At 38.5% G+C, this 19,093-nt stretch overlaps 1 protein-coding gene across 1 annotated transcript; it reads right to left on the minus strand.

Moving 5' to 3' along the window:
- Positions 1-6,558: 6,558 nt before the first annotated feature.
- Positions 6,559-10,016, minus strand: LOC128657384 (gastrula zinc finger protein XlCGF49.1-like). Its single transcript, XM_053711714.1, has 2 exons — positions 9,628-10,016; positions 6,559-7,781 (listed from the first exon to the last, which is right to left on the minus strand). The coding sequence occupies exons 1-2, from the start codon at positions 9,671-9,673 to the stop codon at positions 7,060-7,062; spliced, it is 768 nt and encodes a 255-aa protein (XP_053567689.1). The 5' UTR covers positions 9,674-10,016; the 3' UTR covers positions 6,559-7,059.
- Between the last annotated feature and the right edge of the window lie 9,077 nt (positions 10,017-19,093).

Here is a 19,093-nt window from a genome sequence, read left to right on the forward strand (position 1 = left end):
TAGGAATATGAAGGTAAGCATCCTTCAAGTCCACGGTAGTCATATATTGACCCTCCTGGATCATTGGTAAAATTGTTCCTATAGTCTCCATCTTGAACGATGGGACTCTGAGAAACTTGTTTAGACACTTGAGGTCTAAGATGGGTCTGAAGGTTCCCTCTTTTTTGGGAACCACAAAGAGATTTGCGTAAAACCCCTGTCCTTGTTCCGATTTTGGAACCGGACAAATTACTCCCATGGTAACAAGGTCTTTTACACAGCGTAAGAACGCCTCTCTTTTTCTCTGGTCTACAGATAATCTTGAAAGATGAAACCTCCCTCTTGGGAGAAAATCCTTGAAATCCAATTGATAACCGTGGGTCACTATTTCTAGTGCCCAGGGGTCCTGAACATCTCTTGCCCAAGCCTGGGCAAAGAAAGAAAGTCTGCCCTCTACTAGATCCGGTCCCGGATCGAGGGCCACCCCTTCATGCTGTCTTTGTAGCAGCAGCGGGCTTCTTGGATTGTTTACCTTTATTCCAATTCTGGTTGGGTCTCCAGACTGACTTAGATTGGGTAAAATTCCCTTCCTGCTTTGTGGAGGAAGAGGAAGCAGAAGGTCCTCCCTTAAAATTCCGAAAGGAACGAAAATGATTCTGTTTACCCCTCATCTTAACAGACTTATCCTGAGGTAGGGCATGGCCTTTACCTCCTGTAATTTCAGAAATAATTTCCTTCAATTCTGGCCCGAAAAGGGTCTTACCTTTAAAGGGAATAGCTAAAAGCTTAGTTTTTGATTACTGCGCCTTTAAGAAAGAAAAAGTGAACAATTTTTCCAAAACTGCTTATATAACTTTAATTTGTCTCAAAAATTAACTAAAACTTATTGGTTTATCCAAAAATTATTGCACCCCATGAGTAAGGTGATAAATAAGGCACTAAAGTGAAAAAAATAACAGTTTACACACAAATACACTCTGCACCTTGCAACAGCTCTGCTGTGGCACCTACCTGCCCCCAGGGTACTTTGGAATGATTAGCCAACACTCCAGGCCAGAGACTACTGCCCAGGAGCAACCCGAGTTACTGCTTGCTGCTTCTCTGTCAGAAGGAAGTGAGCATCTGAGCGTGCAAAAACAAGCCCCGCCCCTTATGGCCGATGTTGGAGTAGGCCCAAACACAACCGCATGGAGAAGCGGTTTTGCACACAAGCTAAGTGGAACACAAAAACACCCCAAACACATTGCAGCAAGTCATGCTGGTTATATAATAAAAAATAGCTCAATCGTTTTACTGCCTTATCGATTTACTGCCTTTATGCCTCTCCCAGAGTGTCATATCATGCCCTTATGTCACTTAGAAAAAAATAAAAACAAGGGACTCCAGTAACACCCCTCTGTATAATAGGTCTACTGCTTACCCCATTCCCTACAGGCAAATAAATGCCAGCTAGTTCTGATATATCAAGTCTCTTCAGAAATAAAAGGCTGCACATACCTTAATGCTGCTTGAAGCATTAAACCATTCTCCACACTGAAGATGTCTTTATGTTACCTTCAGAAGTCTTGTGGGAACCAACGTGGATCTTAGTTACAACTGCTAAGATCATCAACCTCAGGGCAGAAATCTTCTTCTATAACCCCCTGAGGAAAATAGTACACACCGGTACCATTTAAAATAAAAAACTTCTTGATTGAAGAAAATAAAACTAACAACTCACTTTAACTCTTCCTAGTATAACACAGGCAAAGAGAATGACAGGAGGTGGAGGGGAAGGGAGGAGCTATATATACAGCTCTGCTGTGGTGCTCTTTGCCACTTCCTGTTAGCAGGAGGATAATATCCCACAAGTAAGGATGAAATCCGTGGACTCGTCGTATCTTGTAGAAAAAATAAGTAACTCACCACAATGATACCTGATCCACACTTAAGACTTATAGCTCAGCTTTATAAACTTATACCCCACACCATGGTTTATTGTCAGTGTTGTCTACAACAGTGCAAGGGTAACCACTGTCCTACACTGCAATTATGTCTTTATTGTTATTTACCTCTTTGCTGTTTGTTATATCTTATAAAAACTCTTATTACCCAGATGTGATCATTTGTTATATACTTGTTACCTTTAATAAAAAGAAATACAAAACAAATACATCTATAGTTGTTCTATGTAAATGGTTTTATTCTTCAAACCCTGACTGAGGCAGAAATACACATAACTATGTCAGTACGTGTTATGGAAATATTGTGTTTTAGTGTTTGTTACTCTAGATGATGCCCTGGTCTGTCGTGCAGCATTATATTGTTTGCGCTCTGGCTGCACATGGCAGTTAGAATTGTATTACTAAATTCTCATTGTGCTACATGTGACCAATACTGCTATGTTATTAGATATGATAGGATTCACAATTTTCCATGTGGACCCCCAAGATAAAATAGATTTGTAGTATTTGGCTCCTAGATCAGGTTTGTTTTTGAGACCAGTAAAACAATGCAGATTCAACAAGAAGTATGACATCAGTGTTTTGTGATCAGGTGCCATGAGTTTCTGCTAAGGTCAATTATGGACAGATAAAGTATGATGCAAACTAAGGCTGTGTGTGGTGTAACTATCTAACAGGGTTTAAAGTCTACATTCTACACAGACATCGTTTGCCCACTGTATCTGTCCCTAATTATCCTTAGCTGATGAGATTAGATAAGACATAGGTTTTAACATGGCAGCTCCCTTTACTTTATAGAAACTCATGGGAATTGGAAACCCCAATAATTTTCAGAATTACATTATAGGAAAAGGGGACAAAATAAATAATATTATATTGCAAAACAATGTAAATACAAATAATTAAACATTTAGGGGCCGATTTATTAATGTGCAGATGGACATGATCCGCTGTAGCTGTCGGCATTTATTATTGCACAAGCATTTCACAAGAAATGCTTGTGCAATGCCGCCCCCTGCAGATTCGCAGGGGGTGTCAATCAACCCAATCGTTTCCGATTGGGCTGATTGCTGTCTGCCGCCTAAAAGGTGGCGGACAAGTTAAGGAGCACCACTGCTTCTTAACTCCTGTTTCCGGCGAGCCTGAAGGCTCGAGCAGAATCATGCATTGGGGCTGATTGACCCTTAGAGTCAGATTATGAGTGGAGTGCAAAATTGTTCTTACACGAGCACGATATTTGCTCTCCTATTGTAATACCAGCGCACTCAATTGTGTGCTGGTATTTGAAGTGCGGCACAATGCGAAGGCGACTTAGCGTTCGCATTGCTAGGAAGCTATGCGCTCAATAGAGCGCGCTTCTATAGGCTCCAATGGGAGCCTCATTCTTATGCTGTGAGACACGGCATGAGAACTAGTGCAGTGAAGGGGGTAAGTCGCACAGCGATGGGGAGCAAATGTAAATATATATGTATATGCTAACATACATATATATTTATGTGTAAATATATGTTTATAAGCCTCCAGGAGAGCAGGCTGAGAGGAGATAGCAGAACAATATCAGGATCCATCTGTGGATTATGAAGCTTCTGAAAGAGTCCTTACAATCAGTTCATCCAGAGGTTATTTAGATCGGGGGTTACCGATATTGTGTACACATTGCTATGCCTATTATAGTAAATGGTTACCACATGACGTATCAATTAAGAGAATCACTGGCTTAATACAAATAAACTGAGCTTCATAACATGAAACATAATTTAAAATAAACTTGGTTACTGAGAGCTATAGATGTGTGCCAATATTTATCGTATCATTAACTCTACAAAAAAGACCTCTCTGAATTCTATCTCTGAGTTTTCACCATATACAAAGATATATCCCCAGTCTTTTTTATTGTCTTGGGTCCTATTAACTAAGCTTTAAGTTTCCTGCATCATGCAATAATACCATATATTGTGGAATGTGTCTACTGTGACTAGAATCCTAGCAGCAGATTCATACATTAAGTATGTCATTTTCATTATCCATTATCTCGTGCCAAGATGGTGCTCCTTCTTTCCAGTGTCTCGCTATGCTGATTCTTGTAATGGTGCAGACAATTCTGATGAATGCGTTTATATGTGTATTGTATTTTGGAAGTTTTTTTTTTTTTAAAGGGCTTGTGATGTGGTTAGGGAAATCTATTCATCTAGCAGAGTGCTTAAAAAGTTGGACAAAGAAGTCTATTTAGAGCTTATTTTGGGGGCATTACCACTACATATGTACCTTCTGTTCTACATAATATATAGCAATATTTTCCTCCTCCCTTGACAAAATGAGACATTCTCAGTGGTGTCAAATACCACCGGAGGGTGGTCTTAAAACAATTCTCTCTTAAATCAGCACTAAGTAGACCTCTGCACGATGAGTGGAATAAGTTATTCCAAGTTTGTATAGTGAGTGATTTTCCAATGTCTGTCTCCCATTTAAGGATCATTGAGGACTTAGTTTTGCAAGGGGCCGATTGTAAGGCTGCATACAACTGCAATATTGCGGGGGGTTTTGTCTGGTAGTGGTGCTACACAATCTTTCTATGGGAAGTGCTGGGGTGGAAGAAGAATTTATTAGTGGTGGACATGAGTTTAAAAAAAAAGTACCATCTGAGGGGTTCAGGAATCAAAATTTGTTGCAGTTTAGTGAAGGTTAGACGTTTATTATTGAGAAGAATGTCCGCTACTATATATAAAGACCCTTATTTTCCGATATATTTAGTTGTTTTCTATAGTCTGTCGGAAGTAGATATTTCACAGGTAATTTAGCAGAGTATTCTGGGAATAGTGATATGTTTTTTGTCATGGTTTGCCAGTGACATATAGAGGTTAGTTGCTGGGGAGCAATTTTGTGATTTATGATTATATGCGTTTGTCCCAAATAAAATCCTCTGAGGAGCTACACCCTCCCATATCTGATTCCAGCTTAGTCCATATAATATCTTTATTTTCAACCCCTAAAAAAGCTGTCTTTGTAAGCCTAGATGCATGATAATAATTTAATAAATTAGGGGCACCCGCTCCTCCTAGCCGTCTGTGTTGGGTCATGATCTGAGAAGGGATTCTCGTATGTTTGTGACCGTTAATAAAGTGGAGAGTATCTGACTGTAACGATAATAAGTCTGAACGGTGTATTTAAATGGGGAGTTTTCAGAAAAAATAAAGGAGTCATGGCAAGATATTAATTTTGACCACAGACAGTCTGCCATACCAGGAAAAGTTATATAGTTTCCACTTAATTATATCTTTTCGGATCTCTTTATATAGTGGGTGGTAATTTGCCTTGTATAAATCTGTGTATAGGGTAGTTAAGTTAATCCCTAGGTATTTAATGTTTCTTAACCCATGAGAATGTAAAACGTGCTTCAATTAATTTCTTAGTGTGGGCTGGTAATGCAATTGGCATTGCTTCACACTTATCTATATTTACTTTTTATTCGGATATAATAGAAAATTGTTGCAGAATGTTGTAAAGATTTGGGAGGGAGATCATAAGTTTTGTCAGTGTTTTGTATGATTAGCCCAGTAATGTCAGGTAAGTGTCTGGTACATGCTGCTAAGGGTTCCATGCAGATAGCGAAAAACAGGGGGGACAACGGGCAGCCCTGCCTGGTTCTGTTTAATATCAGTATGGAGTTTGAATGGTGGCCGATAGCTCTGACAGTTGCCATGGGATTAGAATATATCTGTTTCAGTGCATCCATAAAAGGGCCTCTAAATCCTAGTCGGCTCAAACATGTAGATCCATTCATTCATTCTGGACCAGATGAGCTATTGTTATCATACGTTTAATATTATCAGGGGCTTTTCTGCCTTTTATGAAGCCAAACTGGTCCGGGTGGATGATATCAGGTAACGTGTTTTAGTCTGTACGCTAAGATTTTAGTTAATATTTTGATGTCTTGATTGAACCAATCAGTTCTATAGCTAGCACGCGATTTTGGATTTTTCCCTGGCTTGCGTATTACCACTATTCTATCTTGGAGATCTGATGAAATTGCATGGTCCTGCATAATATAATTTGAGAATTTGACTAGATGGGGGTTAGAGATGTTTTGAATAATTTATGATATAACCCAGGGAGGCCATCAGGTCCCGGGCCTTCCCTGGCTTCAAGTCTTGAATGGCTCGCAAGACTTCAGTGGATGTGATATCTGAGTTCAATGTATCTCACTTCTGATCCTGAAATAAGGGTAGCTGGGATTTGTCTTAAAAGGTTTCATTAAAGTCGTTGTTTATGGAGAGTGTGAAACTTTTGTGCCATCTTAGAGGGCACCATAGTATTGATGCTGCTAATATTTATACACTACTGGAAGACATTTTTCAGTGGCAAACTCAGACAAACTATATGTTGTTATATTGTTTTTCAAACTATAACATTATTTTATCTATATAAAAAGTGAGAAATCCACAACAAAAGGTGAAAAATGTATTACAATTTAATAAACAAGATGGTAAACAATACAGTGAGATTTTTTTTAATCAACTCTATAGTCAAAACTGTTGTGGATCTATAGCAACATTTCTAAAATAAGCAGACATTAAAAATAACATGGAGCTTTTATATAGAAATTAGCTATTGAACTTCAAAAGGAAATGGGCTTTTGGTTAAATGTATAACTTATATAGGGACCCTTTATCCCCCCTAGGGATGGCAAATACACTGGGCCACCTCATAAACGCTTGAGGTGCAGAAGGGGCCTCAAACAGCTCCAAAACTGCACGCCCCAGGGGGTCACATGTAGTCATCCTCAGCAGTTGGTATTGTGTGGATGACAACTACATGTCACCCTCTGCATTTAGGAGATTAAGCTCTGATTTCTTTTAATATGAGTTTTCTGATGCCTAATAAGAGTACATTTCTGAGTAAAACATTTCCCACATTTAGAACATGAAAATCCTTTCTCCCCTGTATGAATTTTCTGATGCATAATAAGATTGGATTTCTGAGTAAAACATTTCCCACAGTCAGAACATGAAAATGCTTTCTCCCCTGTATGAATTTTCTGATGCGTAATAAGAGTTGGTTTCAGAGTAAAAGATTTTCCACAGTCAGAACATGAAAATGCTTTCTCCCCTGTATGAATTTTCTGATGCGTAATAAGATTTTATTTCCGAGTAAAACATTTCCCGCATTCAGAACATGAAAATCCTCTCTCTCCTGTATGAGTTTTCTGATGCATAATAAGATTTGATTTCTTTATAAAACATTTCCCACAGTCAGAACATGAAAATGCTTTATCACCTGTATGAATTTTCTTATGCGTAATAAGATTTGATTTCTGAGAAAAACATTTCCCACAGTCAGAACATGAAAATTCTTTCTCCCCGGTATGAATTTTCTGATGGTTAATAAGAGCTGGTTTTAGAGTAAAACATTTTCCACAGTCAGAACATGAAAATGCTTTCTCGCCTGTATGAATTTTCTGATGCGTAATAAGAGTTGATTTCTGAGTAAAACTTTTCCCGCATTCAGAACATGAAAATCCTTTCTCCCCTGTATGAGTTTTCTGATGCATAATAAGATTTGATTTCTGAGTAAAACATTTCCCACAGTCAGAACATGAAAATCCTTTTTCTCCTGTATAAATTTTCTGATGAGCAACAAGATTTATTTTACAGTTAAAACATTTCCCGCCTATAGAAAAGGAAAATGGATTTTCTCCTGTATGAATTTTCAAATTTCTATAATGATGAGATTTCTTAAGAAAAAAATTCCCACATTCAGAACACAAATTGCCCATGTGGCGTCTTTGATTTTGAAGAAGATGTAAAGAAGCATCTGCACTCTGATCATGACTAGGATTATTGCAGTTTGTGAATTCACCTGCTAATAAGAAACACAGTGGGAGTAATGTTATTAATTACATAATTATTTTATCATAAAAACATTTTAACTCCTATGACATAGACAGTCCCCTACCCTTGTAGTAGACACTGTAACCACTAGACCTTTCCCCAGCTTCCATGCTAAGGTTTAAGGGCAGTTTACTTGACATTAGGCACTAATTTTAAAAGGACCGTTGAACTTGACATTTTAACAACGTAAAAAAAAGTTTTATTATTGCAAATGAAACATTCTGTTTAGCGCTGCGGAATCTGTTGGCGCTCTACAAATAACCGATAATAATAATAATAACATTATTGCAATATACATTTCATTATTTATTTTGCTGCCTTTTGCTGTTAAATACATCTAAAAAGTGTGCTTGTTTCACTTTCTCTCAGGGAGATTTGGGTTAATACTTTTAGGCAATTAATGTAAGCTTTTGTTTACTTCACCCCCCCCCCCCCCCCCCCCAAAGATTCTCAGCAGTCACATGTTTGGAAAAGGTGGATTATCAGTTTTGCATGAACAATCTGATAGGAGAAGCATTGTCTGCAATAGTAGCTAAGTTGAATCAGTGCTAAACTAACTTAAGGGAAGAGATAAGGGCAGGTTTCCCCAGTCTTAACTGCACATGCACAGAGTTTGTGCTATATCTGAATATTAGTTTGTGACTGGTTAGCAAGGATTCTTTTGTTCTGGGGGACAGGGAAATCAGTGAAATGAATAAACATAAAACAATATACTCATCTGACAAAATAAAGCTGCAGTTTTCATTGTAAAATTATTCGCAGATATAAAGGTTCAAAATCATGTAGTTTACAATTTGTGTTTAGTGGTCCTTTAAGAATTCCCACTTTGTCAAAGACCAAACTAAATTGAAATTAATGTTGTTTTTCTACCTAATGTATCTAGTCCTTTTAAAACTTTATTCACAGAAACTTTTAGTAATACAGTAATTTCAGCCCATAACTTAATCTTTATAACTACTGCTTGTGTGCTAGAACAACTAAAACCACAAAAATGGCTCCAGGTGGTGTAGTATATCAAAACAATATATAAAATCTTCAACAGAGAGAAGAATCTCACTGACGTTTCAACTACACCTTATGGGATATTTAGCAGCTCCCCAGCCAACTGTATTACTCAGGCAATTCTGTTATACCATATAGATGAGGAGGATTATTTTTTAGTTTAGAGACCCCAATACAGCTAAACCAAAAGCATATCAAATTGTGACAAATTTCCAAAATAACATCAAACCACCACAGTTAATAAGTTAACGTAAAAATGATTAAAAGGGAAAGTACACTGTAAAATTGTTTTTATATTAATGTATTTTCATTACTTGTTATACCAGCTGCAGAGTATAAAATGTATGAGAAATTGCATTTTCAGATTTATTTGTGTATATGAAGTAGCTGGTTTTGTGCTTTTAATCACATCCTATTACAATGGGTTGAGCTTCAGGTAATATCAGGTCTCATTATGCTATCACTTTGTGTACACACACTTGCTTCCTAATCTTATATTTGTCTGGAAAACTAAAGCTCAACACTTAAAGAAAACAATCGAAAATTATAATGTCATCACTTAAATATCCTGCACCCCACTGGGAGTGTCATTTCTTCTGCTGGCTGTGTTTATTAGGCTATTCAATAGCTGAGACTCCAGTATCAAAACTTTCAGTATACGTTGGGATACCACAAGCTAAATCAGCTATGTCAAAGGCCAAAATAGGGGTGTCACACACGTACAATCAGCTGTGCCCTGCGTCCCTCTCACGTGTCACACATATACACTCACATGTGCCCTATATCCCTCTAATGTGTCACACACACACACTCACCTTTACTTATATTGGCACATATTTCCTGCTCTGCAGCTTCTGGCATATTTCTTAGCCACTGATCTTCTGTTTGTTCTGTGTTACATAAATTCTTAGCATCGTTTTCACCTGGGGAAAAAACCCAACACTGTTTACAATTTCTGTAGTCTCTTTTTAAAAAATAGTTTAAAACAAAATATGAAAAATTGTGTAATTTAAGTTAAATACACCTGAGCCTTCATCACTAGAAGTCACATCTATATAAAACCTTCCATATAATGAAATTAGCACAAGAGTAAACACGTGTCAAGCAAGTTAGATGGATATAAGTTACTTTACTAGCTGCAAATATAGCCCTCGTAACCAATCAGCATTCCCATGTGAGACGTATTACAGTTTTTTTTGTTGAAATTGCTTTTATTAGCATTTGTAAAATTGTACAAATATACATGTTTCACTGTAAACAAAGACTGAGTCATTTTTTACATATAATAATGATTTTTTTCAGTAATATTTTTATACGCAGTATATCATAATATTGAAAAAAGAGAAACACATGAGACATAACTTTAATATTTGTATTCTGCTCTTTTATTTAGGCCTAGGCAGTTATGCTATGAAGGTGGTTATGAGGTGTTTGCAGTTGTTATAGAGGTAGGTGTTTCAACTCTCCATTTCAGGGTAGTGCAGTGTCTGTGTTTAGCTTCTGAGCCCAGAGACAGAACTTTTCTTTCACTTTCTGCGATGAGATTTTTTTTAGCGAAAACATTTCGCAGGTTCCTGTATGTTTCCTGTTCTTTCTGCAGACATGATGCATTTTCTGCAATGACATCTCAGATCACTGCATGTTCTGCCTTGGGGCTTCTGAGTATATGATCCAGGGTTCCCATAAGGCTAAGAACTGATCTTTAGTTGATAATAGGTCCGCTGCAGAGCAGGACATCTTGAATATGTATTCTATTTACTGTTCTATTAGAAATAAACCTGGAGGTTCCGTGATCCAAAATTTGGCCAGACATAATCTTGTGGCTGTGCAAAGTAGTGCCATCAGTTTATTTTGTTTATTATTAAGCCCTTTTACTGGGAAATGTAATAGTGCATGCTCCGGAAGGAGTTCCACTTCTTTTTCAAATAGTTTACTTAACAAGTTAGCCGAGTCTTGCCATAAAGGCTGTATCTTTTTGCAGTGCCACCACATGTGTAAGTAACTACCTGTCTCTCCACAACCTCTGAAACATAGACTATTATCTCTACCTCCTATCTTGGCTAGTCTGGTGGGGTATAAATACCATTGAAATGCAGATTTTAGATAATTTTCTTGTAGAGAGGAGTTCAAAGTAAAGTAAGTACCTCTTCTTAATGTTTTAACCCAGAATTGGATGGGCCATTCTTTCCCTAGGTCAGTTTTCCATTTGCGTATTAGCAATGTTTTGGTATCGTGATCTGGGGTGTTAAATATGGGGTATAATTTAGCTATTGATCCTTTTGGTCTCACTTTGGAGAGGCATAGTGTTTCAAAGGAGGTGAGGTTACGTATGGGGTGTTGTTCCTAGGGCCTCCAAGACTCTAGATCTTAATTGAAAGTAGTGGAACCATGTGTGTTTGTCTGTGCAATCTAAGTCGTTGTATTGTTGATTTTTGAAAAATTTCCCTTTAATGAGGGTATCTGCTATTCTATAGAGGCTTCTATTTGCCCATTTATCTTGAAATATTTTATCTATCGATGATTTGAGGTCTATCAGTGGTGCAATTAGTGAGTTAATGTTTAGTAATGGGAAAAGACGGGTGGTTTTATCCTACACAAATAGTGTGTGGGTAATGGCTATAAAGCTTTTTCCTTTTTGTGGTCTATTTGTCCTGGGGGTCCACAGTAGTTTTGCAATGTCATCAGTCCCTATAATATCAGCTTTTAATTGTACCCTTTGGATATCGCCAGATCTATTATACCACAAGGAGGTTTGTGCCATTCTAGCCGCATTGTAATATATTAGGTGTGGGAGGCCTAGTCCTCCACCTATGTTGTGTTGTGTCATAATATTTTTATTAATCCTTGCTCTTTTGTTATTCCACATGAAAGAGAGGATATCTTTTTGCAATTTGTTACAGTCTGCATTTGGTATGGAAATGGGAAGTGATCTAAAGAGGTAAAGCAATTTAGGCAATATCGTCATTTTGGTAGCTACTATTCGTCCTAAAAAGGAAATCTTATATTTAGTCCATTTGGCAATGAATTGTCTTATATATGACATAAGGGGTCTATAGTTGTGTTGATATAAGGTGTGTACATCTGTTGCAATATTTATTCCTAAGTATTTAATGTTTTTTTTCCCATTTGAAAGAAAAATGTATTTCAAGAAGCTTTTTGGTATTCGGTATATGGATGCCTATTGCTTCACATTTGTCTTCATTTATTCTATAGCCTGACAAAGTGCTAAATTGATGTAATATGGAATATAAAGGGGGTAATGAAAGTAAGGGTTTAGTGAGGGTGAGAATCACATCGTCTGCGAATAGGGCCATCTTATATTTTTTTGGCGCTATTGGTATTCCAGTAATGTCTGGGCAGTGTGAGACGTATTACATTTTTCATTGCTTATTGAAACCTCACTATAGCTCATTTAATTATGGTAACATGTATTGCCTTGGTGAGATAAAGGACCACAGTGATTTGATAGAAACATTATATAAAAAGGGATTTATATAGTTCAAGTCAAAGGTACTTTCTATTTCTTCAATAAAAGAGGAAAATTAATAGAAATAATGTAAGTTAACAAGTTTAACCTTTTAACTGCTGAGCCATTTCATACCCTTGTGCTGAAGCCGTTTTCAGTCTTCTGCATTTATTGTATTTAGAATTCAACCCTACATACGTTATATCACAATCACCATAAATAGGTGAGTTTTCATCTATGTGTTTTATTGGGTGGCAACTAGTGGCTCTAAAAGTGAGACACATCTCACACATACACTCACCTGTGCCCTGCATCCCTCGGACATATCACACACATACACTCACCTGTGCCCTGCATCCCTCAGACATATCACACACATACACTCACCTGTGCCCTGTGTCCCTCAGACATATCACACACATACACTCACCTGTGCCCTGTGTCCCTCAGACATATCACACACATACACTCACCTGTGCCCTGTGTCCCTCAGACATATCCCACACATACACTCACCTGTGCCCTGTGTCCCTAAGACACCTCGCACATGTACACTCACCTGTGTCCTGTATCCCTCAGACATATCACACACATACACTCACCTGAGCCCTGCATCCCTCCGACATAACACACACATACACTCACCTGTGCCCTGCATCCCTCAGACATATCAAACACATACACTCACCTGTGTCCTGTGTCCCTCAGACACCTCACACATGTACACTCACCTGTGCCCTGCATCCCTCAGACATATCACACACATACACTCACCTGAGCCCTGCATCCCTCCGACATAACACACACATACACTCACCTGTGCCCTGCATCCCTCAGACATATCACACACATACACTCACCTGTGCCCTGCATCCATCAGACATATCACACACATACACTCACCTGTGCCCTGTATCCCTCAGGCACATCACACACGTACACTCACCTGTGCCCTGCATCCCTCAGACACATCACACACATACACTCACCTGTGCCCTGCATCCCTCAGACATATCACACACATACACTCACCTATGCCCTGCATATCACACACATACACTCACCTGTGCCCTGCATCCCTCCAACATATCACACACATTGTCATGGTCCTATCTTACACATTCCACCTTAATATATACTTTGCCATATCAAGCCTATACCACCTTAACATTGTCTCCTCCTGCCTATAAAGCCTGCACTGTCTAATTACTCTTTGCTGGTTTATTGAAGTGATTAACTCACAACTCCAGCTTGTATCCTGGTGAAAGAAAGTACTCGGCTGCATTTAAACTACTTCACTTGCACACCTTGGCAAAAGCGCTGCTTGTTGTCTTCCTACCTGGCTTCCTCTGACGTCACTGCAAGCCATTCACTCCTCACACGCTGCTCAGGCCTGGCAGCGTTCCAACTTCACAGCGTGCACAGACTTCCAGCTGCTCTGACACAGCCTTCCGGATCTCAAGCACTCACAGTGCCTTCAGCTTGCAACAAGTATAGCGACACATGAGGTTATCAGGTTCCGTATAAGCTTTTACTTGTAGTGTTCTAAGTCTGCTACTCTCACTACTTCCATATTTAAGCTTGCCATAATATTGACATTCCTCTATGTGTTACACTGTATAAATCTGCCAGCAAGCTACTAGCACTACCATTACTAAATGGTTATATTAACTCCTCACCTGCAGTGTGCCATATTAAACATGCTATGAGTACTAATCAGGGTATTTTCCTTAACTAGTTACTGCTCCTGTCTTGAGAAATATATATCCTTTGTTCTGCCTCTAAAGCATTTCCTGTATTCATTACTCTTTGATATTGGAAGCTTATTGAGGCAATATAAATACAGATTAGGATTATATGCTTCCTTACTAGCAAGCATATTTCCCAGTTTGTTACATTAACATATTACCACAGTTCTACTTCTAAAGTACTAAAGATAAGTAAAGCATTGTCACATAAACAAGTGATTTCTTATCTTTAGTACTTTAGAAGTAGAACTGTGGTAATATGTTAATGTAACAAACTGGGAAATATGCTTGCTAGTAAGGAAGCATATAATCCTAATCTGTATTTATATTGCCTCAATAAGCTTCCAATATCAAAGAGTAATGAATACAGGAAATGCTTTAGAGGCAGAACAAAGGATATATATTTCTCAAGACAGGAGCAGTAACTAGTTAAGGAAAATACCCTGATTAGTACTCATAGCATGTTTAATATGGCACACTGCAGGTGAGGAGTTAATATAACCATTTAGTAATGGTAGTGCTAGTAGCTTGCTGGCAGATTTATACAGTGTAACACATAGAGGAATGTCAATATTATGGCAAGCTTAAATATGGAAGTAGTGAGAGTAGCAGACTTAGAACACTACAAGTAAAAGCTTATACGGAACCTGATAACCTCATGTGTCGCTATACTTGTTGCAAGCTGAAGGCACTGTGAGTGCTTGAGATCCGGAAGGCTGTGTCAGAGCAGCTGGAAGTCTGTGCACGCTGTGAAGTTGGAACGCTGCCAGGCCTGAGCAGCGTGTGAGGAGTGAATGGCTTGCAGTGACGTCAGAGGAAGCCAGGTAGGAAGACAACAAGCAGCGCTTTTGCCAAGGTGTGCAAGTGAAGTAGTTTAAATGCAGCCGAGTACTTTCTTTCACCAGGATACAAGCTGGAGTTGTGAGTTAATCACTTCAATAAACCAGCAAAGAGTAATTAGACAGTGCAGGCTTTATAGGCAGGAGGAGACAATGTTAAGGTGGTATAGGCTTGATATGGCAAAGTATATATTAAGGTGGAATGTGTAAGATAGGACCATGACACACATACACTCACCTGTGCCCTGCATCCCTCAGACATATCACACACATACACTCACCTGAGCCCTGCATCCCTCCGACATATCACACACATACACTCATCTGTGCCCTGTGTCCCTCAGACACTTCACACATGTACACTCACCTGTGTCCCTCAAACACCACACACATGTACACTCACTTGTGCCCTGTGTCCCTCAAACACCTCACAAATGTACACTCATCTGTGCCCTGTGTCTCAAACACCTCACACATGAACACTCACCTGTGCCCTGTTTCCCACAGCCATGTTGCACACGTACACTCACCTGTGCCCTGTGTCCCTCAGACACTTCACACATGTACACTCACCTGTGCCCTGTTTCCCACAGCCATGTTGCACACGTACACTCACCTGTGCCCTGTGTCCCTCAGACACATCACACATGTACACTCACCTGTGCCCTGTTTCCCACAGCTATGTTGCACATGTACGCTCACCTAATCCCTGTGTCCCTCAGACGCCTCACACATTTACACTCAGCTGTGCCCTGAGTCTCTCAGATACCTCACACATGTACACTCACCTGTGCCCTGTGTCTCTCAGACACATCCCACATATACTCACCTGTACCTATATTGGCACATATTTCCTGCTCTGCAGCTTCTGTTATATTTCTTAGCCACTGATCTTCTGTTTGTTCCATGTTAAATAAAATCTTAACATCATTTTCAACTGAAATAAAAAAGGAAAGAATCACTATTTACAGTGTCAATGGTCTCTTTTAAAAACTTAAGATGAATTCCAATGTTTTGTGTATTACACCGTTTTGTTTCTGGAGTTTTCAAAATAGAATCCATTCTAATTGTTGTCATTAAAATATTGCATATGCTTTGCAAATGCACTCACATCACAGTAAAACCCTTATACCTGACATAAGGACAATACAACACCAGCATTCAAACAATACAGCACTACTATGCCAACAGCCCCTATACCTGACATGGGGACAATACAGCACTACTATGCCAACAGCCCCTATACCTGATATGGAGACAATAAAGCATTAGTATTCCAACAACCAATATTCCTAACATGGGAACAATACAGAACTATTAAAGTGAGGGTAAATTCTCCAGCATAAAGTCACATATTATAAAAGCTCCTGTGCTAACTGGCATATCGATCCGCTTTTAGCATTAAAAAGTCCAATATACCTTTAAAAATTAAGGTTTTTCTCCGGCTCCGTTAACTGCTGTAATGCAGCCTCTGTCACAGAATTTTTCTCTGGCTTGTTTGACTGGCAGTTGTTTTAGCCAATCAGAGCCTTTACCACGCACCCCATGTAAAGTATTGACAGCATGCTCCCGTGCTTATAACTCTGACTGCAAGAAGAACTGCGCATGCGCAACTCGCTACGCTGTTTGCGCATCAGAAACAGTAAACAGTGATTTCTGTTGCGCAAACAGCGTAGCGAGTTGCGCAGTTCTTCTTGTAGTCAGAGTTGCTGCATTACAACAGTTAACGGAGCCGGAAAAAATCTTAATTAATAAAAGTAGATTGGACTTTTTAATGCTAAAAGCAGATCGATATGCTAGTTAGCACAGGAGCTTTCATAATATGCGACTTTATGCTGGAGAATTTACCATCACTTTAAACTAACAGTTCCAGCACCTGACATATGGACAACCCAGCACTAGTATTCAAACAACCCCTATACCGGACATGAGAACAATACTGCCCCAATACTTTAAGGTGAAAATATTTCAATAGTATTAAAACAGCCCCTATATGTGACATGGGGGAAATATAGCACTAGTACTTCAACAACCCCTATAGCTGACATGGGGATAATAGAGCACTTGTATTTGAAACAGCCCTAAAATCTGACATAAGGACAATACAGCACTAATATTCCAACAAACCCTATTCCTGACATGGGGACAATACAGCATTAGTATTCCAACAGCCTCTATACTGACATGGGGACAATGCAGCACTAGTATTCCAACAGCCACTTGATCTGACATGGGGACAATACAGTAATAGTATTCCAACAGCAACCAATGTTCTCCCCAGGACCTTTTTAGTGGGTGCAACACCCAGCTGATTTTACTGACCACTCGGCTAAAATTTTAGACAATATTAAAGGGACACTAAAATCAAACTTGAAACCCAAATTTTTTCTTTCATGATTTAGAAAGAGCATGCAATTTTTTTTAATCTTTATATTTTTATTGATTTTTCAACAGATTTATACATACAAGAGAAGGCAGGATAAACAATTACAAAACATAAATATTCAATTCAAAATCAGAGGAACATTATATTTCTAGTTAACTCCTAGACAATTTAATTAAAAATAAAAGAGAATTCTTTTTAACTAGTACTTCATAATTTTCCATTGGATGTTCCTCTTTATCCTTTTCCTTCACTTTCTTCTCCCCTTTCCCTCATTCTTCCCCTTCACCTTTCCCCCTCTCTCTGCTTCTGCCCTTCCTCTGAGTGCCCCCTTCCCGAGAGCATGCAATTTTAAACAACTTTCTAATTTACTTCTATTATCTAATTTGCTTCATTCTCTTGATAGACTTTGATGAAAACCATATCTAGATAGGCCCAGTAGCTGTTGATTGGTTGCTGCACATAGATACCTTGTGTTATGGGCTCACCCATGTGCATTGCTATTTCTTCAACAAAGGATATCTAAAGAATGAAGCAAATTAGACAATAGAAGTAAATTGGAATGTTGTTTAAAATTGTATTCTTTACTTGAATCATGAAAGAAAATTGTTGGGTTTAAACTTTCATGATTCAGATAGAGCATGCAGTTTTAAGAGACTTTCAAATTTACTTCCATTAACAAATTTTGCACATTATTTTTATATACTACTGAGCATGTGCACAAGTTCATATGGTATACGTATAATAGTCTGTGATTGGATGATGGCTGTCACATGATACAGGGTAAATCTACTGATTATTTGAAATTATATCCTAAAAATCCTACTGTATTTAGTGGACCTACTGTATTTAGTGGACCTTTAAGCAAAAATGAGCTAATATTAAAAATCTTCAATTTTTATTGCACAAATCATTAAATATATTTATGTTAAATTATGCAATTCATTTGTGTTTTGGATAGCAGAAAATTATATAATATTAGAAAATATTAAACTGCCCCACCCGGGTACTTCATAATGCCACCCGGCTGGCAACATTTTTTGTGGAGAACACTAAGCACCTATACCTATCATGGGGATAATACAGCAGAAGAATTCCAACAGCCTCTTTACCTGACATGAGGACAATACAGCACTAGTATTCTAACATCCTCTATAGCTGACATGAGGACAATACAGCACTAGTATTCCAACAGCCTCTATAGCTGACATGGGGACAATACAGCACTAGTATTCCAACAGCCTCTATAGCTGACATGGGGACAATACAGCACTAGTATTCCAACAGACCCTATACCTGACATAGGGATAATGAAGCACTAGTATTCCAAAAGTCCCTAAACCTGACATGAGGACAATACTGCACTAGTATTTAAACAGCCTCTATAGCTGACATGGGGAAAATACAGTACTAGTATTCCAACAGCCCATATAGCTGACATGGGGACAATAGAACAGTAGTATGCCAACAGCCCCTATAGCTGACATGGGGATAATACAGCACTAGTTTTCCAACAGCCCCTATACCCGACATGGAGACAATACTGCACTAGTATCCAAGCAGCCCCTATACCTGACATGGGGACAATACAGCACTAAAATTTCAACAACCCCTATACCTGACATGTGTATAATACATCATTAGTATTCCAACAACCCCTATACCTGACATGGGGAAAATACAGCACTAGTATTCTAACAACCCCTGTAAACATGCACAGACACGCTACACAAGGTCCTACACACATAACCATAGAGTCAAATCTTGATTACATTATACAAACATATACCGTATTACAGAAAGGTTCATGGTCTTTCTTACTAAATGTAAACAGCTCATTAGAAT

The sequence above is a fragment of the Bombina bombina genome, chromosome 4, assembly GCF_027579735.1.
Source record: "Bombina bombina isolate aBomBom1 chromosome 4, aBomBom1.pri, whole genome shotgun sequence".
Classification (NCBI taxonomy): Eukaryota; Metazoa; Chordata; class Amphibia; order Anura; family Bombinatoridae; genus Bombina; species Bombina bombina.

Excerpts from the sequence above, each read along its gene's own strand:
- LOC128657384 (XM_053711714.1), bottom strand. The coding sequence starts at position 9,673 with ATGCCAGAAGCTGCAGAGCAGGAAATATGTGCCAATATAAGTAAAG. Across the intron at positions 7,782-9,627 it reads ATGTGCCAATATAAGTAAAG|CAGGTGAATTCACAAACTGC; the intron begins GTGAGTGTGTGT and ends GTTTCTTATTAG.